Genomic DNA, 27,998 nt, shown 5'->3' on the forward strand with positions numbered 1-27,998 from the left:
CTGGGGCCAAGCCAGAAGGGCATTGAGAACTGCTCTCAATTCCAGAATGTTTATTGGTAGGAGACTCTCCTCCTGATTCCATTGTCCCTGAGACTTCAGAGAATTCCAGACAGCGCCCCAACCTAGTAGGCTGGCGTCTGTTGTTACAATTGTCCAGTCCGGCCTGCTGAATGGCATCCCCCTGGACAGATGTGGCCGAGAAAGCCACCATAGAAGAGAATTTCTGGTCTCTTGATCCAGATTCAGAGTAGGGGACAAGTCTGAGTAATCCCCATTCCACTGACTTAGCATGCACAATTGCAGCGGTCTGAGATGTAGGCGTGCAAAGGGTACTATGTCCATTGCTGCTACCATTAAGCCGATCACCTCCATGCATTGAGCTACTGACGGGTGTTGAATGGAATGAAGGACACGGCATGCATTTTGAAGCTTTGTTAACCTGTCTTCTGTCAGGTAAATCTTAATTTCTACAGAATCTATAAGAGTCCCCAAGAAGGGAACTCTTGTGAGTGGAAAGAGAGAACTCTTCTTTTCGTTCACCTTCCATCCATGCGACCTTAGAAATGCCAGTACTAACTCTGTATGAGACTTGGCAGTTTGAAAGCTTGAAGCTTGTATCAGAATGTCGTCTAGGTACGGAGCTACCGCAATTCCTTGCGGTCTTAGTACCGCCAGAAGAGCACCCAGAACCTTTGTGAAGATTCTCAGAGCCGTAGCCAATCCGAATGGAAGAGCTACAAACTGGTAATGCCTGTCTAGAAAGGCAAACCTTAGATACCGGTAATGATCTTTGTGAATCGGTATGTGAAGGTAAGCATCCTTTAAATCCACTGTGGTCATGTACTGACCCTTTTGGATCATGGGTAAAATTGTCCGAATAGTTTCCATTTTGAACGATGGAACTCTTAGGAATTTGTTTAGGATCTTTAAATCCAAGATTGGCCTGAAAGTTCCCTCTTTTTTGGGAACCACAAACAGATTTGAGTAAAACCCTTGTCCTTGTTCCGACCGCGGAACCGGATGGATCACTCCCATTAATAAAAGATCTTGTACGCAGCGTAGAAACGCCTCTTTCTTTATTTGGTTTGTTGACAACCTTGACAGATGAAATCTCCCTCTTGGGGGAGAGAATTTGAAGTCTAGAAGGTATCCCTGAGATATGATCTCTAACGCCCAGGGATCCTGGACATCTCTTGCCCAAGCCTGGGCGAAGAGAGAAAGTCTGCCCCCCACTAGATCCGTTCCCGGATCGGGGGCCCTCGATTCATGCTGTCTTAGGGGCAGCAGCAGGTTTCCTGGCCTGCTTGCCCTTGTTCCAGGACTGGTTAGGTCTCCAGCCTTGTCTGTAGCGAGCAACAGCTCCTTCCTGTTTTGGTGCAGAGGAAGTTGATGCTGCTCCTGCTTTGAAATTACGAAAGGAACGAAAATTAGACTGTCTAGCCTTAGGTTTGGCTCTGTCTTGAGGCAGGGCATGGCCTTTACCTCCTGTAATGTCAGCGATAATTTCTTTCAACCCGGGCCCGAATAAGGTCTGCCCTTTGAAAGGTATATTAAGCAATTTAGATTTAGAAGTAACGTCAGCTGACCAGGATTTTAGCCACAGTGCTCTGCGTGCCTGAATGGCGAATCCGGAATTCTTAGCCGTAAGTTTAGTTAAATGTACTACGGCATCTGAAATAAATGAGTTAGCTAACTTAAGGGCTTTAAGCTTGTGTGTAATCTCATCTAATGGAGCTGATTCAAGTGTCTCTTCCAGAGACTCAAACCAAAATGCTGCTGCAGCCGTGACAGGCGCAATGCATGCAAGAGGTTGCAATATAAAACCTTGTTGAACAAACATTTTCTTAAGGTAACCCTCTAACTTTTTATCCATTGGATCTGAAAAGGCACAGCTATCCTCCACCGGGATAGTGGTACGCTTAGCTAAAGTAGAAACTGCTCCCTCCACCTTAGGGACCGTTTGCCATAAGTCCCGTGTGGTGGCGTCTATTGGAAACATCTTTCTAAATATCGGAGGGGGTGAGAACGGCACACCGGGTCTATCCCACTCCTTAATAACAATTTCAGTAAGTCTCTTAGGTATAGGAAAAACGTCAGTACTCGCCGGTACCCGCAAAATATTTATCCAACCTACACATTTTCTCTGGTATTGCAACTGTGTTACAATCATTCAGAGCCGCTAACACCTCCCCTAGTAATACACAGAGGTTTTCCAGCTTAAATTTAAAATTTGAAATATCTGAATCCAGTTTGTTTGGATCAGAACCGTCACCCGCAGAATGAAGCTCTCCGTCCTCATGTTCTGCAAATTGTGACGCAGTGTCTGACATGGCCCTAATATTATCAGCGCACTCTGTTCTCACCCCAGAGTGATCACGCTTACCTCTTAGTTCTGGTAATTTAGCCAAAACTTCAGTCATAACAGTAGCCATATCCTGTAATGTGATTTGTAATGGCCGCCCAGATGTACTCGGCGCTACAATATCACGCACCTCCCGAGCGGGAGATGCAGGTACTGACACGTGAGGCGAGTTAGTCGGCATAACTCTCCCCTCGTTGTTTGGTGAAATATGTTCAATTTGTACAGATTGACTTTTATTTAAAGTAGCATCAATACAGTTAGTACATAAATTTCTATTGGGCTCCACTTTGGCTTTAGCACATATAGCACAGATATCTTCCTTTGAATCAGACATGTTTAACACACTAGCAAATAAACTAGCAACTTGGAAATACTTTTCAAGTAATTTACTATAATATGAAAACGTACTGTGCCTATAAGAAGCACAGAAAAAGTTATGACAGTTGAAAATTAATAAACTGAAAAGTTATAGCATCAAATCTTTGTAAAAAAAACACAATTTTAGCAAAGGATTGCTCCCATTAGCAAAGGATAACTAACCCTGATAGCAGAAAAAAAAAAAAAAATACAGAAATAAACGTTTTTTTATCACAGTCAACTACAATCTCACAGCTCTGCTGTGAGTGAATAACAGTGAGAGAGATCAGTAAACTGTCATAAATTAAATAAAACGACTGCCAAGTGGAAAAAAATAGTGCCCAAAACATTTTTTCACCCAGTACCTCAGAAAATTAAACGATTTTACATGCCAGCAAAAAACGTTTAACATTAATAAATTGAGTGTTATTAAAAAGCCTGTTGCTAGTCCCTGCAAATTAGGCTAAAGTTTTATGCATACAGTATAATTCCAGTGAAGTGCCATTCCCCAGAATACTGAAGTGTAAAATATACATACATGACAGCCTGATACCAGTTGCTGCTACTGCATTTAAGGCTGAGTTTACATTATATCGGTATGGCAGAATTTTCTCATCAATTCCATTGTCAGAAAATAATAAGCTGCTACATACCTCTTTGCAGATTAATCTGCCCGCTGTCCCCTGATCTGAAGTTTACCTCTCCTCAGATGGCCGAGAAACAGCAATATGATCTTAACTACTCCGGCTAAAATCATAGAAAAACTCAGGTAGATTCTTCTTCAAATTCTACCAGAGAAGGAATAACACACTCCGGTGCTATTATAAAATAACAAACTTTTGAGTGAAGGTATGAAACTAAGTATAATCACCACAGTCCTCTCACACATCCTATCTATTCGTTGGGTGCAAGAGAATGACTGGTAATGGCAGTTAGGGGAGGAGCTATATAGCAGCTCTGCTGGGTGAATCCTCTTGCACTTCCTGTTGGGGAGGAGTTAGTATCCCATAAGTAATGGATGATCCGTGGACTGAATACACTTAACAAGAGAAATATGGGTTCAGTATCCCATAAGTTTATCCACAATTGTAAACTGTATTTTCTGAAGGGAGGGCAATCTCCGAAAAGTCATGTTTTGTTGTGAACTTCCAGAGTGTGCAAGCATTACATCTATCTATCTATCTATCTATCTATCATCTATCTATATGTCCGTCTGCCTGTCTGTGTATCTCTCTATCTATCATCTATAAAGTTATAATGATACAGAGTGGAAAACTAGTTGTTTTTCATTTGTGAATGAATCCATACAGATAATACTCTATGGTTCATTTAAGGTCCAGGTGATCAATACTGTCATTTCCTCTTGTCTCTCACCAATAACCTTCACTCTTCAAACAAAGTTACGATATTAAAAGCTTAGGAAAGGATTTTGTGTGTTATAATTTGGGTTGCACCGTTACCGATACATCCACTTCCTACCCATACGCCATCTTGTGGCGTTTCTCAAACTGCATGTTCCCTTTTCATTTTAAGCTGGAGTGAAGACTTATTAAAAAAATTGTTCACTTCTGTTCTGCCAATACAAATTGCTGTTATTTGTATTATTGTACGTCAGAGCAGTGCTCCCAAAGCTGCTACTATACAGCTGGAAGCATCTCTGGGAGAGATCACTGTACCTCATTCAGACAAACCCATGAAGTACTGGGCAGTTAATAAACTGAGATTTCCAGCTGTGGCTATATGACCCAAAAATATCTTTCTGCCCCATGCAGTAGTATGAAAAGTGACTGCTCAGCTTAGCGTCAAACGTCCTTACTGATAAAAGAAACAGATTTATAGCTGAACATGCAGAGATGCTGCTGTTCCTTAATAAGAGCTTGCCACTAACTTTTGAAAAATTATTCTAATTGCTAGATTGCCTGTTACACTGCTAGTTCTCATCTTGAACAATTGTGCTCAAAACATACTGTACTCTGAGGAACATCCTCCTTAGCCAGGGCTAGAGTGGGATTGAAAAGCAGCCTTGGAAAAATACGAAGAACAACCATATTTTCTGTTGAGTCAGTAGAATGCAAATGCCCCATTTTTCTCAAAGGGGATTACTGGGACACTCCTTCCCCAATTTTTTTTTCAGAATTAATTAATATTACTTTGTATTAAATACAAATGTCAAATTAATGTCATATAGGCACCCTACAACCCAATTGCATCCAGTAATCGCCCCTTTAAATTGTAGCTTTCCAGACCCAACTGCTGCAGCTGTTATTATTGTTGTTATTATTAATATATTTTATTGTAATATTTTTTATTTATAAACATGTTCTGTGAACTTTGTGACAACAATCAAATAAAACCGTTTAATTATTTAAAATGCCTTTTGAGTTACAGTTCATAATTATAAAGAAGCTATCTTAAATCATTAGTTTGTATTGTGCTTGGTAAACTGTCATATGACATTAAAAAAAAGGTATTGGTAATTGGTATCGGTGAGTATTTGAAAAAAGTATCGGTACTTGTACTCAGTCTTAAAAAAAATGGTATCGGTGCAACCCTAGTTATAATCACGTATTAGTGCACAGTCAGTACACGTCAGTAGCAAAACACTGAGTTGTGATATGAGGCTACTATAGTGAAGAATTTCTGCTTTTTTTCCCAGCTATACTGTGACTAGATATATTTCTAACAGTATATTATTATATTTATATATTTACAGAGAAGATATTAACCAGATGCTGGATGTTAACTTGTGGTTTAACCTTCTATTAAGGACACTCACAGGTGTTTTTTTATTTTTTATTTATATTTGGCCAGCAGCTTCTTGTGTTTCTTTTGCATTTTTGTCCTTTTATTTAAGCACTCTTTCTGTGTCTGCAGAGCTATTAAAACTGACACCATAACAGTGTAACCCTTTCTTTTGCAGCATAATTAGAAGTATACAAATGAAGTTTTAATGAAATCCCATTATTAAATGCTTAGAAATATTTACAATTTCATTTTTAGGTATATTTTGGAAGGAATTATTAAAGTGCTATTATAAATATAAAAACAAAGGGATAATCTTGAAGAATAAGAACAAAAAGAACAGGTTTCTTGTATTCTGGGATATCCGAGGCAAAAACAAATTCATTGAGATAGCACACAATTTAAAAAAAAAAAAAACTTTAATTGTGTTTTTCTATTAAAAATAGATAAATTTTCCCCCCCAAAATGATTGCAACCTATAAATGTTGAAAATAATTAGATACCCTTTTTCCACAGATGATTGTGATCCCTTAAATGTTTAAAAAGCATTTAAAAGATTTTTAGCAAAAAGTTGCAGTTCATTGTCTTTGAAGCAAATTAAATAATAGGAGTAAATTGGACTGCTGGTTAAAATATTTTTTTCTATTTGAATCAAATATTCAACACAGTGATTACTTAATATGTGCAGAAGCTAATTTATATCTTTCACTAAGTGGCAAAGGAAATAATACTAAAGGAGCAGAAGCAATGAACTGCATCCTTTTGCTAACAAAAATTTAAATACTTTTAAAACATTCAGGGGATCACAAAAAAAAGGTATCTAATTATTTTCAACAGAAAAAAACCCATTAAAGTCTAGGGAAATTGTAGTAAATCCATTATTTGATACGTTTTTCTCAATATTGTGATCAACTCATGAATTTCACTGCAGATCTGCTGTAATGTGTTGCTGAGTTGCTGGTATATGCTATGAATCAATAATTAATGTGCCTTTAATTTCAGTTAAGTTACATTTCTGTAATTTAAAAATTATGATTTTATGCAAAACATTTACGGTAATAGTTATAATCCTACTTCTTTCATTATTTTATGCCTGAGATTTTAATGTGTTCAATGCTTGTATATATATATATATATTTATCTCTCTCTCTCTCTCTCTCTCTCTCTCTCTCTCTCTCTCTCTCTCTCTATATATATATATATATATATATATATACATACAGTATATATATATATATACAGTAATATATATATATATATATATATATATATAATACAACAGATACATACTTCATATAATATATTACCTCTTCCGTCAACGGTTATACCAATTCCTCCACTGCATAACCCTTGAAATTCAGCTGTTTAAATAAATTAAAAGTAAAACAAAGATTAGTATTTTTATTTTAAATGTAGTTAAAATGCAGGATATAATACATATTTTAGAAATTAAAATACATTTTAGACATTTACTGACGATTTTAATTTAATGTCATTTATGAATTTACGTATTGTGCTAAGAAATGTAAGATTTTGCTTTTTACTGTAATAACTTCTGGTATTAAAGGCTTCATACAACTTTGAGATAGTAATGAAAATACAACGGAGATTAAAAACCTCTTGCTTTTGTGTTAATATTATGCATGTCACACGCCCCCTAAAATTAAATGCTGTAATCTGCAAAGTATGAAAATCCAACAGCTGATTTAGGTATTTTGCATCATTAAAAAAAAAAAATACAGATTATTGCTTTTTGCCCTTCCTATGGAGTGTGGGATAAAGTACAATTTTTACACAAAAACAAGATGTTTTTAATGTTCCTTTAATGGTTGTTTACTAGCAAATCACATTTAATAGTAACTGGATTCTGTTACTGTTAGATACGTTTTTTGACTTCTTTAGAAAATATTAGCCGATGCTGCTGTTGGCAATGGGCTGTAGGTTTTTTTTTTAGCTACAGGATTTTAATTTCTCATTAGCTGTTGAGTGAAAAAACATTGCTGACCCATTCAAAATTGTACCATAAAAATTACTTTGACAAACATTTTTGTAAGTTTTAATTGTGTATACAAATGTGCAATTATCATCAATAATTATGCTAATCTTTTATAATATTTTAGGAAATCTGAGATCCAAGAAAGTATTTCCTGTCAAAACAGTTACATAATTACTGTTAAATGAGATTTCTTCTTTTTTTTCAGAGCCATACAATGTTTTGGAATCACAATTAGTGCCAAGATGGAAAATGTCAGATCATTTATTATCAATTAAAATAAAAAACACACAAAAATGTTACACTATGTTTTTTGCATCCAGTTTAATAATATGAAAATGGTCTTGCTAATTGCTCTCTCATAAGCAATTGTGTGAAGAGCACTCTCAAATAATGGTTTAGAAACATGGACAACCACAAGTTTTCATGTCATTGCAAAACACTTTTTTTTTTCTCCAAATGTGGCCACAGCATAACTTTACCAGAATTTCGTGGAGGACATGGATTGCATGGTTCTCCAAAACCATAGTCTGGATTGGCGCAGCAGCATTCAGATTTTGTCACAGCTCCAGGAAAAGGACGAACACATAATCCCTTCTTGATAGCTCCATAGCAAGTGCTACGCATGTGTGTATCTTAAGAATCAGAAAAAAAAAAATAATCAATAAAACCTGATAAAAAATGTTCATTCTAACAGCTTATAGTGGAAAAGTCTGTGCTTATTTTGTCCTTTTTACACACACACCTACATACACACACACACACACATACACACATACACACACACACACATATACACACACACACACATACACACATACACACATACACACACACACATATACACACACATACACACACACACAGAACCACACACATACACACACACACAGACACACACACAGAACCACACACATACACACACACAGACACACACACAAACAGACACACACATACACACACACACATACATACACACACATACACATACACACATAGACACATACACACACACATATACACACACATACACACACAGAACCACACACATACACACACACACACACAGACACACACAGACACACACACACACACACACACATACACACACACAAACATACACACACATACACACAAACACACATACACATACACACACATACATACATACACACACACACACATACACACACACACACATACACACACATACACACACACATACACACACACACACACACACACACACACACATATACACACACACACACTTACACACATACACACACACACACATACACACACAAATATTAGCCATGCACCTATTTTTTTGGTGTTTACTTAGGGCCAGATTTTCTATAGCTTTGTGGCTGGATGAGATAATCTAAGAAGTCTCATCAGTATTTCGAAGCCCCGCAAAAATTTTAGAAAGACAAATTTTAGATTAAGAGTAGTTTATATTTAAGTAAGTGCGGTTGTAGATGTGAAGGAAATATGCAGACATTACAATATAATACTCAAAAAAAAGTTTTTTGTGTGATTCAGATATACTAGATTTAAGAACATTTTCCACCATTACTTTAAATGTAGCAATAAACCTATGCATTTATATAGACATCAGCTGATGTGTTTCTTCAACTTGACTCAACAACTGCAACATGTATAACATAAAGCATTATCACAAAAATCTTTACTATTTTATAAAATGGTTTGCTAGTAGGATGCAAAACCTTACCAACACAAACTCGACCATCTACTCCAACAACTAAACCCGGTGGACAATCGCATCGAAAAGATCCTTCAGTGTTGATACAATGACCGTTCATACAGATGCCTGGGGTTTGACACTCATCAACATCTACCAAATATTAAAGCAAACAGTTAGTTAATAATAATAATAATATACATAGTATATACTGGGGTCTATTCAAAACCATTAGAATAGACATGTAAATAGTTTCAAACTATTTTTTTTTACTTCTAGTCCATAGTTTGAGAGGCTTTTGAGTGTCTTTGTACCTCATAAAGGTTACTAAAATGTTATAAGGTACAAAGACTACTTAGTGTGGTATTCCGGTCCATTAGAAAACACCTTTAAAGAATAATTTTCTATAACTTTGGGGCATTCTTATTAAAAAGCCTTAACCTCTTGAAAACCCATTGTGCAATCTTTCACAAAGCACACCTTGACTTTTATATTTAACAAACAACATATTTTTGAGCATGTTCACTTTACATGTTGATTTAAAAATATAGGTCAAGTCACAGTAATGTATATTACAGGTCAAGTGAAAAATAAACACTAATTAATTAGAGGCTCCTCATGAAAATTGTAAGAAAAAAAACATAACTTATTGGTTTTCAAGTTTTACCAGTTCTAGTGAAGAGAAAAAGAAAAACAGATTTTCAGGTTATATTGCATATATTTTGTGCACAGTTTATTCAAACAGTGGAGCTTCTAATGGATTAGAATGCTACATGTGAGCCCGCATACCACTAGAAATGAGTAAAAGATGCTCATAAAGATAACTCATAAAGCTCAAATTGTACATAAAGAAATGACTGTTTCTTGTTATACATACTCACCAGTGCAGTAGCGCCCGCCGGAGGCAAGCACAAAGCCCGGTTTACAGATACACTTGAAGCTGCCATCTTCATTTATACACATACCATTCAAGCACATATTTGTGGTGGCGCATTCATCGTGATCTATATAGAAAGAAAGACAAACTTATGGATATATAATAGTAAAACATATATATTGCTTTTACATTAGATTAATATTTAATGCAGAACCACTATGCCAATGACACTAGCAAACAACTCTCTATTTTGCTCTGTACTCTTATATATTTATATAGCAAATGTGAAAGGCACGGGAAATGTCCTGTGTATAAGCTAATTCAGAACTTACAGCAAAAAAAAAAAGTTACACCATAAACAGTATTTAAAGCCATATAGACTCATGATGGATAATAACCAAAAGCTTCTTTAATATTTGATGGCTATTTTTTAATTTTTCAAAGTAGAAAGTTCTCTTGTTAGGTTTTTGAACGTAAGTTAATTATGTCTCTGGTGCTGAAATATTGATTAATATACTTATTAACAAATGTATTCCTATAGGCTTTTTTGATAGATGGGATCATGTCAAGATACTTCTTGCAAGATGAATACGAGAATATGTTATAGAACGCATCTCAAAACCAAACAGAGCAGTTGAATAGGTACATTGGTATAAACATTTTTTTTAATATAATAAGTAACAAATTTTGATAAAAAGTTATATTTAGGAAAAAGCACTCTTATAGTCACCTAAACAACTATTCTGTTTAACAAAAATATAATTTCAATTGAATTATTTAAAATAAATAAAAAAAAAAAAAATATAAGATGCTGATAAACTAGTTGTTAATGGCATGGTATAAGGATATAAACAAATATAAATAGAAAAATAAATCTTACCTGCACAATTTTTACCATCAGCCGTCAGCTCAAAGCCAGCATTACAAATGCACTGAAAGCTTCCTTCTGTGTTTACACAGCGCCCGTGTTTGCATAAAATTCCATTTTGAATACACTCATCAATATCTGTATCAAAAGCAAAAATACATAGCTTTGTTTGCGTATTTATCTTGGAACATTATTCATTATTTACATTTTATAAAGGTGCGTGGTTTAAGAAAATTCTGCAATCTGATATGGAAGACCTCACAACCTTAAATATTTGTTTTATTTGGAAAATAGGATTATAATTTTTTCTTATTGAAAACGTTGCTATAATTTGACATATTCTTTCAACCAGAATGTAATTTAATCTACTCACCACTCAAGTTTAAGATCAACGATGTCAAATAAATCTACAAGAAAGGTATTATAGCTACAAAGATAAATACTAAGTAGGACCAAGGTTTAGCTTGATGAAGAATGAATTACAGTTGTACAATTCATTTTTTCCCAATTTTAAAGGGATATGAAACCCCCAAATTGTATTTTGTGGTTTAGATAGAGCACACAATTTTATACAACTTTCTAATTGACTTCTAGTATCAATTTTTCTTTGTTCTCTTGGTACCTTTAGTTAGCCCATTTCCTGCCATGCAGGGCTCTAGACACCTAACTAGGTATCTCTTCAACAAAGAATACCAAAGGAACAAAGCAAATGTAATAATAGAAGTAAATTGAAAACTTTTTTTAAAATTGTATGCTCTGACTGAAAAAAACAAACAAAAAAACAGTGACAATTTATTAACTGTCCTCATTAATATTATACTGAAACGCAGAGTTCAATGACTGATAAAAATAATAATGAATAGTTTATATAGCTTTATCTATTGTATTGTTTGTAACACATGTTTAAAGGGAAAATGTTTAAATTCTTAAAGAGCCATTAGTATTGTTCGTTTTCTTGTGTTGCATGTAAAAGAGGGCATTATGCATTACAGATTTTTGTTATATAGAAAAATAAACATTATAGGGCCGAATTATCAAGGGCCGAATGGCCCTCAATACAGCTGTTTTCGCGCGAGCCCTTAGACTGGCCGGAAACAGGAGTTAAGAAGCAGCGGTCTTAAGACGCTGCTCCTTAACTCATCTGCCGCCTCTGAGGCGGCGAACAACAATCAGCCCGATCACATACGATCGGGTTGATTGACACCCCCTGCTAGCGGCTGATTGTCTGCAAATCTGCAGGATGCGGCATTTAGCGATGCAGGGCAGACATGATTCGCTATAGCGAATCATGTCCGACCGGGGTATGCTAAACCTACCCCTTAGCGTGTGCTTTTTTTTTATTATTGTCCATAAACAGATTTTCTAGTGAATTTATTCTGTATTGATATGATATAGAGCCTATCCATCTTGCAAGCACCCTAGTGGATATGCTTGAAAAGTGTAATGCAGTGTGCGCCAAAAAGTGAGATGCATGCAGATTACAGATAGGGAGCTTGCTGAAAAACTGTCAACAACCTGTTTATGTTCCTTATAGCTCATTTTCATACTAGAAGTGGACACTACTATTGGATTTACAGAGCAGTAACCTAAATGTGTCTGCTGTAATGCAGTATTATATGAACGCTGTTTTCAGAGGCGTAACTAGAAACCACAGGGCCCAGGTGCAAGAATCTAAGAAGCCCCCCCCCCCCATTTCCCACTCACATGATATCAGTGCAGACAGTGGCAGGTCAACATTTTTTATTGGGGAAAATGTTTTTTTTTTTTTTTTTTTAAGCTGGACTCCCACCCTCAGGGGCCCAGTCGCAGCTGCAACCTCTGCACCCCCTGTAGTTTCGCCCCTGGCTGCTTTCACCACTCATGCACTTAGCGCAATTTAGTACAGTTCCCAGATAGCTTACGTTTTGGGGCACACAGAAAAAACTATGCCTACAAAATGAAAAAGGTCAATAAGGTTTTCATAGTTTCAATCTTACAATTATTTTCACATTTATTCATTTGACTTTTGCTGTTGATAAATATGAGTAAGAAGCATAGTCATAAAGCTGTATAGAAAACAGGATGTCTGCAATAAGAAATTACGCAATGTTTTTCTTTAGATGTTCCAAGCTATATTCACAGATGATTGGATAGAAGAGTCATGCCTAACATCTGTATAGTCAAGCCGTGCTAAAAACAGAACAAGGAAATAACTTACCAATGCATGCCTGTTTTGTGGGAGTTCTCTGGAAACCAGAATGGCATTTGCAATAATACGATCCAGGTGTGTTCACACAATCTCCATTAGTACAGGGGTTTGATGTACACTCATCAACATCTGTTTGTAGTAATAAAATGGCTGTTAGAGCTTTCTGTAAATAAGGGTACACAATGGAGGGTCTGATGACAAATTTTACAGATATATTTTACTAAACTTTTCTTTTCAGAAAATATTTTCACATGTTGTGAAAAAAGTATTTTCTTCAAGTGGAAAGGATCTCTCATCCTTGGAATAATTAGCATGTCTTGTTAAGGTTTAGCCATATTATATAGGCTAAATTTCTCACAATAATTTACTTTGTATCTAAAGGTTTCAAATTTTGCAATAAAAAAGCTTATGGCTTGATTACAAGTGGTGCGCTAACTGTTGAGCGCAACGGAAAGAATGCTTGTATTACAAGTTGAAAGTAAGCGCAATCATAAGAGCGCAATCACATTTTACACTTGTCAGGTTAGTGCGACTGAAAACCTTGCGTAAAGGGTAGTGAGTTAAGCCCATTTTGGAGGAACAAGTATAGAGTGAGTGCACCTAGTGTGTGTATATTTAGAGATAAATAATTTTTATCTAAAGATATAGTTTTTGTAACCTCGCTCTGTACCCTACAATAATTGACAGTTGTTCCTTCAAACGACTGTCTAATAAATGAAACGTGAATTAACCAAGGTGAGGGGAGCTTATGGTGTGGGTTAAGAAAGTTGTGTCAGAGTGTTTTTCACTATGTGTATTATCACAGTAGAAATGAAAATAAAAGTAATGAAGCTTATATATAGATAGTATTTATTTAAAACACTTAAAACAAGTTAGAATTGTAAGTATAGAGCTCTAATACTTTAAAACATTAAAAACAATATACAATTAATATAAGGACAACATTTGAGAATTATGAACAGTCTTTTTGATTTGTTTTCAATTTGTTCATATAGTCTGATCAATTAATTTGATTGAATTCGTTTTTTGTTTAGAAAGTTTTTTATATGAATGTTTTACTTTTACTCACGTTTTTGTCTTGGATAAAAAACTTTTAAATGGCCTTAATATATGTCCAGGATAGGCCGTTGAGAAGACAAAAGTAAATAGATGACAGTCTTATGTTTAAGACGCTCTTTATCTTAAAAGGTCAAAAATTGCAACTTATGAAAAGAAAAATTGTAACGTTGTTTCAAATTTTTGCAAGTCTTTTAAGAGGAGAGACAATTGGTGTTTCTATATTGGATATATCTGGAGAAATCGATGTGCTTAAGGTTTCTTTGCCAATTTCACTTGTAGATGTGGTGTTTGATATTTGATAAAAGGAAGGACTCGTTGGTCTCCGAGACTTTTTACCCTGTTTTTGGTAGATTTGATGTATAGGGTTTGCAGGAGTCTCTAGGAGGCTTGTAGTGTTTGTTGGTATTTGGGTCTTTGGTTTAAAATCGTGATCGTTGGTCTCTGAGACTGTTTACCCTATTAATATGGTGAATTTGATGTTCAGGGTTTGCTGGGGTCTCTAAGAGGCTTGTGGTATTTCTGGATGATATTATCTTGGATCCTGATATCAGTTTCAGATACAGGTAAATTTACTTTGAGGTTCTGAGGACCGGGACAATTTTATCTGTCCGTAGAGGTTCTTTGTAGTGAATTGCTTCTTTTTTGCGTTTGTCAGCGTTCAAACGTTAGTTATGATGAATCCGCTTATAAGTTCAACATCCCACAGTGTGGGCATATAGCATCAAAAGAGGGTGCACACTCAGGAGGGCAAATCTACGCGTTTCGGCGGGTGCCTTTATCAAGATCTTGATAAAGGCACCCGCCGAAACGCGTAGATTTGCCCTCCTGAGTGTGCACCCTCTTTTGATGCTATATGCCCACACTGTGGGATGTTGAACTTATAAGCGGATTCATCATAACTAACGTTTGAACGCTGACAAACGCAAAAAAGAAGCAATTCACTACAAAGAACCTCTACGGACAGATAAAATTGTCCCGGTCCTCAGAACCTCAAAGTAAATTTACCTGTATCTGAAACTGATATCAGGATCCAAGATAATATCATCCAGAAATACCACAAGCCTCTTAGAGACCCCAGCAAACCCTGAACATCAAATTCACCATATTAATAGGGTAAACAGTCTCAGAGACCAACGATCACGATTTTAAACCAAAGACCCAAATACCAACAAACACTACAAGCCTCCTAGAGACTCCTGCAAACCCTATACATCAAATCTACCAAAAACAGGGTAAAAAGTCTCGGAGACCAACGAGTCCTTCCTTTTATCAAATATCAAACACCACATCTACAAGTGAAATTGGCAAAGAAACCTTAAGCACATCGATTTCTCCAGATATATCCAATATAGAAACACCAATTGTCTCTCCTCTTAAAAGACTTGCAAAAATTTGAAACAACGTTACAATTTTTCTTTTCATAAGTTGCAATTTTTGACCTTTTAAGATAAAGAGCGTCTTAAACATAAGACTGTCATCTATTTACTTTTGTCTTCTCAACGGCCTATCCTGGACATATATTAAGGCCATTTAAAAGTTTTTTATCCAAGACAAAAACGTGAGTAAAAGTAAAACATTCATATAAAAAACTTTCTAAACAAAAAACGAATTCAATCAAATTAATTGATCAGACTATATGAACAAATTGAAAACAAATCAAAAAGACTGTTCATAATTCTCAAATGTTGTCCTTATATTAATTGTATATTGTTTTTAATGTTTTAAAGTATTAGAGCTCTATACTTACAATTCTAACTTGTTTTAAGTGTTTTAAATAAATACTATCTATATATAAGCTTCATTACTTTTATTTTCATTTCTACTGTGATAATACACATAGTGAAAAACACTCTGACACAACTTTCTTAACCCACACCATAAGCTCCCCTCACCTTAGTGAGTTAAGCCCAGCAATGTCACAAAAAATGAAAAGACCTTCAGCTGCTTAAAATTTAAAATGGACCTTTATTACATATTAAAAAAGGGTCCAACAGATCAGCAAGCAACGTATCGGGCTTAGTGACAGCCCTTAATCATGCTTAACAAACCACTTGGTGATGACCACTAGCTAGCGTATGTGGTTTGTGAAATTTTGGCACCATATGTACAAATATTTAAACATTGATTTACAAGACTTTTCTAGAATTGCACCTATTCTGCAGATTCCTTTATCAGATCATTATTAGCAATATTACCTCCATCAAATATATACAGTGCTGAACATATTATAAGCATGTGATAATGCAAATTAGTAAAAGATTAGTTAAAAAATATTACAGTTAAGTTCTCAATGTATACATACCAATGCACTCGGTCTGAGTATCCTGCTTGTACCCCATATTGCATTCACAACGGTAACTGTTAAGATTGGGGATGCATCGTCCATTTAGACAGAGGTTAGGGTATTGTTTACATATATCTATTGTCTGGTTAAGCGTTGCTGCAAAACACAAATCCAAATCACCATTATTTGTATTCTAAATGCTCAATCTAGAAACATTTAGATTTATTTATTTTTAGAAAAATAAATACAACAATTATAGTATTATTATTATTATTATTGTTACTATAATCACTTATTTCTAAAGCACCACCAGTTTCTGTAGTTTTTGGTACATGGGTAGGGCTACACAATAATTCATATTAAAAATAACAAAACAAGTTGGTACAAGAGGAAGAGGACCCTGCTCCAAAAGAGCTTTTATCCTACAAGCTGAAGTAGACAGGAGGCGTGGGGTAGCTTTAACAGTGAGGCAAGGCATGTCAAATGTGATTTATTTTTGTTGGATTGGACAAAGAGGAACTTTCATGGAACAGGCAGCGTTTCATGAACACTGAAAACTGAAGACAGTCTGATGGAATAAGAAACAAGTTTTCAGAGATTAGGATCAGCATAGGAGGGGAGTTTGTTAAAATAGGTGTAGATAAATGTAGGTCAGAGGTTTAGGAAGTATCTTGAGATATGTGAGGAAATATAGTTTGGTGTGAATTCATTGAGGGCTTTGTAGCTTGTGGTCAATATTTTGAGCCATAATTGGATTTCTGTATCTTATAAACTGTGAATGAATAACAATATTGCACATTTAAAAACAAGTGTCAACTCACCAACTCCTCCATTAATTACAGGACCTTGCCCCCCTATCCCTGTTCCTTCTACACTAGGATGAAAGCCATTTCCTCCAGGAATGGGAATATAGCCAGTTCCACCAGGTCCAAATCCATTTACGTGAATAGTGGGACCAAATCCCCCAGGACCAGGAACAGGCCTGGGGCCCCCAACTGGAACTCCATCAATGCAAAGCCTACGATATTCATCTACAAGAAAAACAAATATATGTTCACAGAAAATGTTAAAGGAACAGTAAAGTCATAATTAGAAATTAATTATTTGGACAGAGCATACAATTTTAAACAACTTTCCTATTTACTTGTATTATTTAATTTGCTTCCTTCCCTTGTTATCCTTTGGTGAAAGGTTTATCTAGGTAAGCTCAGGAGCAGTGAAGAACCTAGGTTCTAGCTGCTGATTTGTGGCTGCATATATTGACCGATTGTCATTGGCTCACCCATGTGTTCAGTTAGAAACCAGTTGTGCATTGCTGTTCCTTCAACAAATGATACCAAGAGAATGAAACACATTTCACAATAGAAGTAAACTGGAAAGTTGTTTAAAATTGTATGTTCTATCTAAATCATGAAAGAAAATATTTGGGTTTGATGTCCCTTCAAGCCTCACCATTACAATTTCTTTGGAACTATGTTTTCTTTCTTATATTAAAGGGATACTAACCCCACATTTTTTTCTTTCATGATTCAGCTAGAGCATGCAATTTTAAGCAACTTTCTAATTTACTCCTATTGTCAGTTTTTCTTTTTTCTCATGTTTTCTTGATTTAAAAAAAAAAACAGTAATAAAAGGTTAGGAGCCTGCCCATTTTTAGTTCAACACCTTGGTGCTTGCTGATTGGTTTGCTACATTAAGCCACAAATCAGCAAGTACTACCCAGGTACTGAACAAAAAATGGTCCGGCTCTAAAGCTTACAGTACTGCTTTTTCAAATCAAGATAGCATGAGAACAAAGAAAAATTGATAATAGGAGTAAATTAGAAAGGTGCTTAAAATCTCATGCTCTATCTGAATCATGAAAGAAAAAAATTGGGTTTAGTATCCCTTTAATGTAATATTTTCATTGTTCAAACTACTACATGTTTTACCCTTTTACACAATAAAAGTTATGTGTGCTTACATAATCTAGCTGAAAAAAAAAACAAATAAAACAAAAAAACATATATTTTGCATTGCGGCCCATGCATTACTAAGGGATAGTTGAGTTGCCAACAAAGAATGTTTAACACCTCATAGAGTCATACTTACCAGAGCCTCTGATTGGACACATTTCTGGAATTGAAGCTATTGCCCAGCAGCGTCCAGATTCACAGCAGCAATGCATTTTGGTAAACCTGCCTGTTAGTTCTTGGGCACAGTGTCCATTAACAAGGCTGGAGAAGCAAACTCCTGACCTCTGATCTGCAAGGCAAATAAAAACATTATATTTATGTATAAAACATTTTACATGAAAAACAAATATGAATAAAGTCTGGTATACAATGGTATAGGCTTTATTAATTGAGCCCTCTTAATCATATAATACATAAAACTACAACTATCAAATCAGTGTTCTTACAGTAAAAGACACTTTGATATGTATTGCAGTTTTTTAATCTATCAGATTTAATAAGTGATTATTTCACATGTAGTGCATATACATTAAATATATACAATAAATTAAAATCATGCATTAAAGCATTGCTGATTAGCTTAATGCCCAAAGACTCCAGTGTGGCCCTACAGAGCTTTGTATCTTTCACATCAGATTCTTGACCATTCTCTCTACTTTTGCAGCACTTATTTACAATACATACATGCAGCATTTATTCATTTTCAAAATGTACTGTCACTTTTACCAGCCCTCATTTTGGGACATCATAGACATGGGGGTAAATATGATCAAACAAATACATTAAAAATAAACATGAAATCAGATATAGTGTACAATTTAGAAAAAAAAAACAACTTTCTATTTTACATTGTTCTTTGTGTATCTTTTGCTAAAAAATATATAAGTAGCCTCAGCTTGGAGCACTGTAAGGAAACACTAATGCCATCTATAGTGTTCAAACCCATTCTTGCAAAACTACTGACATTTGGTTCTTGAGACACTTGCATGTTGCCTACCTATTCTCTTCAACAAAAAATACCACAAGAACAAAGTAAATTTGATAATAGAAGTAAATGTGAAACGTTTTTTTTTAAATTGCATGTTCTAATAGAAGATAGAGATTAAAGCATGAAATATCAGAAAGAGTAAAGCCAATCTTGCCCGGCACTAGGACTTTCTAGTACAATTAACTATTGCATTACCTTAGGACAGGGGTTAAACCAAGGGTAAATAGCGGTACAATTAAAGATACCAATTTAAACACAAAACTTGCTTCAATATATACTAATTTATTTGCCATTATTTAGACATTATTTAAAGGCTATCCTGTTTAAGCACCTTACAACTCATATCACAATCTAATAAATATTAACCCAAAATAATAAAGTCCATTTAGGCTGGTGCAATGTCAATTGTTTCAAAATAAGTTCTTGTTTATAACATAACCGGGCACTTTTTAAAAGTGAACTGTGCACACTGTCGCAATTGTTGTTTTTCTCACAAAAGGCTTAAGGATACAGTTAACTGAGAACTATGCAATGTCAATTGTTTCAAAATAGGTTCTTGTTTATAACATAACTGGCCACATCAGGATCATCCCTGGGGATCCCCAGCCTAAATGGACTTTATTATTTTGGGTTAATATTTATTAGATTGTGATATGAGTTGTAAGGTGCTTAAACAGGATAGCCTTTAAATAATGTCTAAATAATGGCAAATAAATTAGTATATATTGAAGCAAGTTTTGTGTTTAAATTGGTATCTTTAATCGTACTGCTATTTACCCTTGGTTTAACCCCTGTCCTAAGGTAATGCAATAGTTAATTATACTAGAAAGTCCTAGTGCCGGACAAGATTGGCTTTACTCTTTCTGATATTTCATGCTTTAATCTCTATCTTCTATTTTCTCTTGACTTTTGATCAGTAGTTTAATAAATTCACAATCTCCGTGCACCTTGCTCCTGCAAATAATACTGAGAAAAGCAGGAACAAGAGGACCTGTACATTTGTTATATCTTTGGTGCTGCTAGTTTTATATTAATTGAATATATATGTATATATATATATATATATATATATATATATATATATATATATATATATATATATATATAAAATATGTATTCAACTGCAAACATTTTGCAGAATCAAATACTATCCACAATGTAGAAAGCTAGCACTGTCTAATAAGTTAGTACAGTATTATGGTCACAAGGTCTATCAAATAAAAAGCAGCCAATCAGGCTTGTTCGGGCCTGTATTATTGAACTACGTATAGGGACACATCAAGTAACAAGTCTGAAAACCAACATCATTTACCTTAACATAACTGTACATGCATGTTCGGATTTCATATATAAACTAAGCCATTTTAAACTGCTTTTCTTAAATCCACTTAAATATATATTTCCCTGTCAGCAAAGTCTTTGTTAACTTGGCTACAAAGATCTCTGTCTGTCAGCAGAAGAAAACTTGCTACATTATTTGATGTTAAGCTTCAGCATTTAAGCATTGGGTTTAAAATCTCCTTGGTTATCATCCAAACCAAACCCATTAGAGAAGACAGCCTTCATCAATGTCCTGTTAAACAAAAATCTCCAGCCACCTCTACTCAGAGTAACGTGACCACAGCTGAGAACACTCTTGCTTCCTCTTTTCCTTGTCAATTTTTAATCACTAGTAAAATTCAGTCTTTGCTCAGTGACTCTATAAATTGTGTATTTACATAGAATATATATATTGGTTAGATGATGGTAAGAGAGGGATTCTGATGTGTAAATAACCTCAAGTGACCTAGAAATTAAAACAGAACAGCAAAATAATGCAAAGTTTATCTGAGGACACCACAGATAAGTAAAAGTAAACTGTTTATAGGGTAGAGACCTCATACTGCGTACAATATAATTCCTTTTCTTTGTTATTTACATAGTTTAACATCAGTCGTTCAGTTCACGGCTACAACAGTGTGTGTGTGTGTGGGGTATATATATATATAGATAGATAGATAGATAGATAGATAGATAGATAGATAGATATAGATATATATACACTGTACCACTCTTGTTTATTATGTGTTTTTTTAAAGAACGAGAAGTAGAATTAGTAGAAGTAGCAGTAGATATAAAAGTTGAATATACTTAGAGCATGCTCAGTAGCAAGCAAAAGGATTAAAAAATAAATCAAGACATGCTCAGTAGTGTGTAAGCTGTAGTACTGGGTATTGGTCTATATACTATATAGTGCTGCAGATTAGAGAGCAGTGAGTATTCCCACACACCACATTATCTATCTATCTATCTATCTATCAATCTATCTATCTATCTATCTTCTATAAAGATATAATGATATAGAGTGGAAAACTAGTTGTTTTTCATTTGTGAATGAATCTATAAAGATAATACTCTATGGTTTATTTAAGGTCCAGGTGATCAATAGTGTCATTTTCTCTTGTCTCTCACTAATAACCTGGTCAAAAACAAAGTCAAGTTATTAAAAGCTCAGGAAAGGATTGTGTGTGTTATAATCACGTATTAGTGCACAGTCAGTACACGTCAGTAGCAAAACACTGAGTTGTGATATGAGGCTACTATAGTGAAGCATTTCTGCTTTGTTTCCAGCTATACTGTGACTAGATATATTTCTAACAGTATATTATTATATTTATATATTTGCAGAGAAGATATTAACCAGATGTTGGATGTCACACTGTGGTTTAACCTTCTATTAAGGACACTCACATTTAGGGTGTTTTTTTAAAACAAATATATATTTGGCCAGCAGTTTCTTGTGTTATTAAAACAGACTATGTTGCCTTGCGTATATTCATTTATACATACTTACATAAACATACATACACATATAACACCAGGGGCTAGATTACAAGTGGTGCTCTAAAGTTAAAATGGGTCGCATTAAGCAATATTGTGACCATGCTAACTTGCGCTCATATTAAGTTGAAAGTAAAAAAAAAATGTGCTTGTCAGTTTAGCGAGACTGCAGTCCTAGCGTAAAATGGAAGAGGTAAAAAAAAAAAAATAGAGCGTTACACATATACCTGTATATTTGATTAAAATTTTAATATAGATATTAAAAAAAATGTATGGGTGTATATATACTGTATATATATATATATATATATATATATATATACAGGGAGTGCAGAATTATTAGGCAAATGAGTATTTTGACCACATCATCCTCTTTATGCATGTTGTCTTACTCCAAGCTGTATAGGCTCGAAAGCCTACTACCAATTAAGCATATTAGGTGATGTGCATCTCTGTAATGAGAAGGGGTGTGGTCTAATGACATCAACACCCTATATCAGGTGTGCATAATTATTAGGCAACTTCCTTTCCTTTGGCAAAATGGGTCAAAAGAAGGACTAGACAGGCTCAGAAAAGTCAAAAATAGTGAGATATCTTGCAGAGGGATGCAGCACTCTTAAAATTGCAAAGCTTCTGAAGCGTGATCATCAAAGAATCAAACGTTTCATTCAAAATAGTCAACAGGGTCGCAAGAAGCGTGTGGAAAAACCAAGGCGCAAAATAACTGCCCATGAACTGAGAAAGTCAAGCGTGCAGCTGCCAAGATGCCACTTGCCACCAGTTTGGCCATATTTCAGAGCTGCAACATCACTGGAGTACCCAAAAGCACAAGGTGTGCAATACTCAGAGACATGGCCAAGTTAAGAAAGGCTGAAAGACGACCACCACTAAACAAGACACACAAGCTGAAACGTCAAGACTGGGCCAAGAAATATCTCAAGACTGATTTTTCTAAGGTTTTATGGACTGATTAAATGAGAGTGAGTTTTGATGGGCCAGATGGATGGGCCCTTGGCTGGATTGGTAAAGGGCAGAGAGCTCCAGTCCGACTCAGACACCAGCAAGGTGGAGGTGGAGTACTGGTTTGGGCTGGTATCATCAAAGATGAGCTTGTGGGGCCTTTTCGGGTTGAGGATGGAGTCAAGCTCAACTCCCAGTCCTACTGCCAGTTTCTGGAAGACACCTTCTTCAAGCAGTGGTACAGGAAGAAGTCTGCATCCTTCAAGAAAAACATGATTTTCATGCAGGACAATGCTCCATCACACGCGTCCAAGTACTCCACAGCGTGGCTGGCAAGAAAGGGTATAAAAGAAGAAAATCTAATGACATGGCCTCCTTGTTCACCTGATCTGAACCCCATTGAGAACCTGTGGTCCATCATCAAATGTGAGATTTACAAGGAGGGAAAACAGTACACCTCTCTGAAAAGTGTCTGGGAGGCTGTGGTTGCTGCTGCACGCAATGTTGATGGTGAACAGATCAAAACACTGACAGAATCCATGGATGGCAGGCTTTTGAGTGTCCTTGCAAAGAAAGGTGGCTATATTGGTCACTGATTTGTTTTTGTTTTGTTTTTGAATGTCAGAAATGTATATTTGTGAATGTTGAGATGTTATATTGGTTTCACTGGTAAAAATAAATAATTGAAATGGGTATATATTTGTTTTTTGTTAAGTTGCCTAATAATTATGCACAGTAATAGTCACCTGCACACACAGATATCCCCCTAAAATAGCTATAACTAAAAACAAACTAAAAACTACTTCCAAAACTATTCAGCTTTGATATTAATGAGTTTTTTGGGTTTATTGAGAACATTGTTGTTGTTCAATAATAAAATTAATCCTCAAAAATACAACTTGCCTAATAATTCTGCACTCCCTGTATATATATATATATATATATTTTTATATATATATATATATATATATATATATATATATATATATATATGTATGTTTTCTTATGTATATACTGGTATAGTTATGTATTTCTATATGTATTTACATACATATATACACATGAACAAATATTTATGTTTGTACTGTAAATATTCCACATATCAATGTTCTTCACATCGAAGAAAATGTTCTTTGTATTTTTAAATATATATACAGGTAGCCCTCAGTTTACGCCGGGGTTAGGTTCCAGAAGGAATGGTTGTAAATCGAAACAGTTGTAAATTGAAACCCAGATTATAATGTAAGTCAATGGGAAGTGAGGGAGTTAGGTTCCAGACCCCTCTCAAAATTGTCATAAGTAACACCTAATACATTATTTTTAAAGCTTTGAAATGAAGACTTTAAATGCTAAACAGCATGATAAACCTAATAAAATAATCACACAACACAGACTTCACTTGCATTTTTCTGCAAACATTCCTTTCTATGCATTCCAATCTGGACTGATTTATAGACAGGAATATCTTGTTCCTTTGAAATCTGCTCGATAGCTCAGGTCTGGTTAAAGTGAATGTTGCTTAATTATTCTTCCCTATCAATTCACAATCAAAAGATCAGTTAAACCGCTGCTTTATTTTTTAAAAATTTTGAAAATTTATCATTATATTTTATATATCAACTTAGCTCCGTTTTCCTTTCCAACTCCTCCCATCCAGCTCTTCCCGTATTTCTACCGCATAACGTATAGAGTGGTCCTGCCCACTCTATTACGTAGTTGAAAAGCGCGTTCACGAGGAGTATTCCATTTGCGCATGCGTTTACCACTGTCTGGCTAATATGTGCATGCGCTCCATAATGCTTACGCAATCGATATCGGCACCGCAATTTTTAATGTGCATGCGTCCGTACAGCGTATCTTGCAGAGGATCAATACTTTCTACTCTCCTGGAATCTTGATGCAAAGGACTGCTAAAAATGCTTGCGCATGCGCGAGTCGTGGACGCACATTGCTTCGGAATCGGTCATCAGTTTGGGAACGCATGTGCATTAACATCGCGTGACGTTTCAGAAAAGGGGCTGAACACCCCGGGGGGGAACAGCGGATTAGTTTAATCAAGTGTCAATCAAAGTAGAAATGAGGGACCAAATGGCGGGCGGAGGAAGCAAGTAAAAGAATTGTCGCTAAATAAGTACATATATCGATTTCAGGTGAGATTGTAAAAAAAGCATGAATAAAAGTGCACTTTATTTTTAGTGATAAACAATATGAGAATGAACGATCGCATTGACTCTACATCCACTTTAAACTGATTAATTTCAGCTGGCTTGGCTTTGCTGCAACACAAGCGGACAGCTCCACCTACTGGCTATTTTAATCAATGCACTGCTTCTCAATGCTTTTCAATAGCAGTCACATGACTGGAAAAAAAGGTTGTTATTCTGAAACGGTGTAAATTGAACCGTTGTAAACCGAGGGCCACACCTGTATATATATATATATATATATATATATATATATATATATATACACACAGTATATATGTATATATCTATATATATATATATAGATAGATAGATAGATAGATAGATAGATAGATAGATAGATATACTGTAAGTATATATTTAAAAATAAAAAGAACATTTTCTTCTATGTGAAGAACATTGGAATGTGAAATTTTCTTTCAGGTTTAGCGCTGTAGGTTTAACGAAGTGTCGGGATAGCTCGTGAGCGATCAGTGTTAGTTTTTTTTTTAAAGTGCGCTCTATTGAAATCTATGGGGAGAAGTATATGTGTTTGTGATCTGAAGTCTTGAAGTTAGTGCGCATTTGGTTGGAAAATCAGACATAGCCCTAGACAAGATGACACAACAGTGGAGAGAGGGAGATCATGTAAATCTGCTGAAGGAAGATGTAGTTTTGAGCTTTGGGAGAGTTAGGTCTGCCACAATCTCGGCAGATCTTAGAGAGAAACAATACAAACTGCTACACAGGGCATATATTACCCCAAGACAATGGTCCAAGTTTGCACCCCGACCCAACTTTTGAGCATCTGTTTTGGCGCTGCCCTAAGCTAGTGAGGTTCTGGAAGCAGACTGAATACTGGCTGGGGGTTATTTTGGAACAGGAGACAAAGCTAGATTGGGAGGGGATTTTATTACTAACGGTGGGAGAAGGAGGAGCAGGTCACAGTAGGATGGTCAATAATATACTGCTATTGGCCAGGAAACTTATATTGAAGCTATGATTGAGTGATAGAGCTCCAACCTTGCAGCAACTCAAATTGTTACTAACGAAACAATTATTTATTTAACACGCAGATGTTAAGGGTGAGGTATCAGTTTGTATCAGGCAGTTCTTCAGGAAGTGGGAAATGTATGTACTCACTCTGCCTATTGGCTTACAAAAGCAAGTAGTGGCGCCTTTTGCAGCGGCTCCCTATATCCTGGAGGAGCAATTGAAAGGGAATTGGTGTTTCATGTAATGTATGTTGCTTTACATAATGCAGATGCAGGCCAGGGAGAAGGGGTTTGGTTTAGTTAAGTTAGACTAGGATTGTTTATGACAATGTTTTGTTGGAAAATATAAATGAAAAATGATAGAGAACTTGGAGACTGATATTAGTAAAACTTCTAAGTCCAAAAAGAGAAAGTATATTTTATATTTAGATTCTGTATGTTAATGACGTATGTTCTGAAAAAGACCTATTGCTTTACTTCAAGTTTCTCTAAATAAATAAAGTATGGAAAAAAAAGAGGATATACTGTTAAGTAGATAAGGGAGTAAGGATAATAAACATAAAACTGAAGTAAGGTGCAATATGATCTGTACCTACTAAATTCTCACAATCCTACACTTCTAATAGGTAATAGATACTTACTATAGGGGCATTAATTACTAAAGTGTAAGCGAATATAGCTATGTAGAGCAAAAAGTTAAATCATTGGCTCCTATGTGCAGGGATAATTTTGCTAAATATCTATATTGTCCATTGTATTATTATAGCATCATAACAGGCAACATTACTATACAGGTTAGGATTCTATGTAGGAAGTTCAACATACTGATTTGAGTTGACAGACATATGTCTATTTATACAGTGCCACAAGATAGATAGTGTTGTAGAGGAGGAAGCTGTCATCTCACTAAACACGTTGGCTCAGTGCTAAAGTGTAGGTAGCAGGGATGTAGGGGCATAATAAGTCTCCAGTCAGGATGAGTAAGTGAGACTGTAAGCTAAAGACCTTATCCTCTCATCCAGGTTACAAGATCCCTTCGCTCTTCTACCCTATGCCACACTTGAATATCAAAGATTCAGAGTTCCTCTGGCAGTAAACATCCAGGAAGGTATAGGCATAGGGGGTCAGAAAGAGATATGTCGCACACCAGACATTAGGAGAAAGGTCAGTGACTCTCAGGTTCAGGTCAACATCTCGGATCCGCAAGATCATGACAGACTTAGCCGTAGAATGTGTAGATTTCGGCGCCAGACTCCTCAGGCGCTTAAGTTCAAATTCTATCCCAGGCCCTCTTTCGACCGGCCACATCTCCAGGGAGCTCAGGACCAACTCCTCACTTGCAGTCTGTCTATCTGTGCCAGATCGCTGATGTATCGAGATGTCTGTAGGATTTCCACATAGCAAGACTGGACCGTCTGTGTCTGATTGTGTGTCTGTGTAAACAGCCTCACTTGGGTGAGCAATGATATCTCCCCCACAGCTCCCGTCGGTCACAACCAGGAAACTTGTTCGTAGTGCAGCAGATCTGTGAGCTGTGACCTCGTCGCTCTGCCCAACTCTCAAGCTCAACACGAGAGAGTTATAATGATTTTCCATCTTGTGAGATATCTGTTGTAATAGGGCTAAGATGTCAGACTCCATTGTAAGTTAGTATGGCCCTGT

General features: G+C 35.6%; 1 protein-coding gene across 1 annotated transcript in view; it reads right to left on the minus strand.

Moving 5' to 3' along the window:
• Positions 1-27,998, minus strand: part of FBN2 (fibrillin 2) — a 649,022-nt gene that overhangs the window by 274,876 nt on the left and 346,148 nt on the right. The window contains exons 9-17 of the mRNA XM_053701643.1: positions 18,527-18,679; positions 17,257-17,466; positions 16,454-16,591; positions 13,102-13,221; positions 10,917-11,042; positions 10,041-10,163; positions 9,190-9,312; positions 7,937-8,089; positions 6,769-6,822 (exon numbers count right to left, since the gene is read on the minus strand). Coding sequence (XP_053557618.1) covers positions 6,769-6,822; positions 7,937-8,089; positions 9,190-9,312; positions 10,041-10,163; positions 10,917-11,042; positions 13,102-13,221; positions 16,454-16,591; positions 17,257-17,466; positions 18,527-18,679 — 1,200 coding nt within the window. The remainder of the gene's footprint in view (positions 1-6,768; positions 6,823-7,936; positions 8,090-9,189; positions 9,313-10,040; positions 10,164-10,916; positions 11,043-13,101; positions 13,222-16,453; positions 16,592-17,256; positions 17,467-18,526; positions 18,680-27,998) is intronic.

This window comes from Bombina bombina, chromosome 2 (assembly GCF_027579735.1).
Source record: "Bombina bombina isolate aBomBom1 chromosome 2, aBomBom1.pri, whole genome shotgun sequence".
Taxonomy (NCBI): domain Eukaryota; kingdom Metazoa; phylum Chordata; class Amphibia; order Anura; family Bombinatoridae; genus Bombina; species Bombina bombina.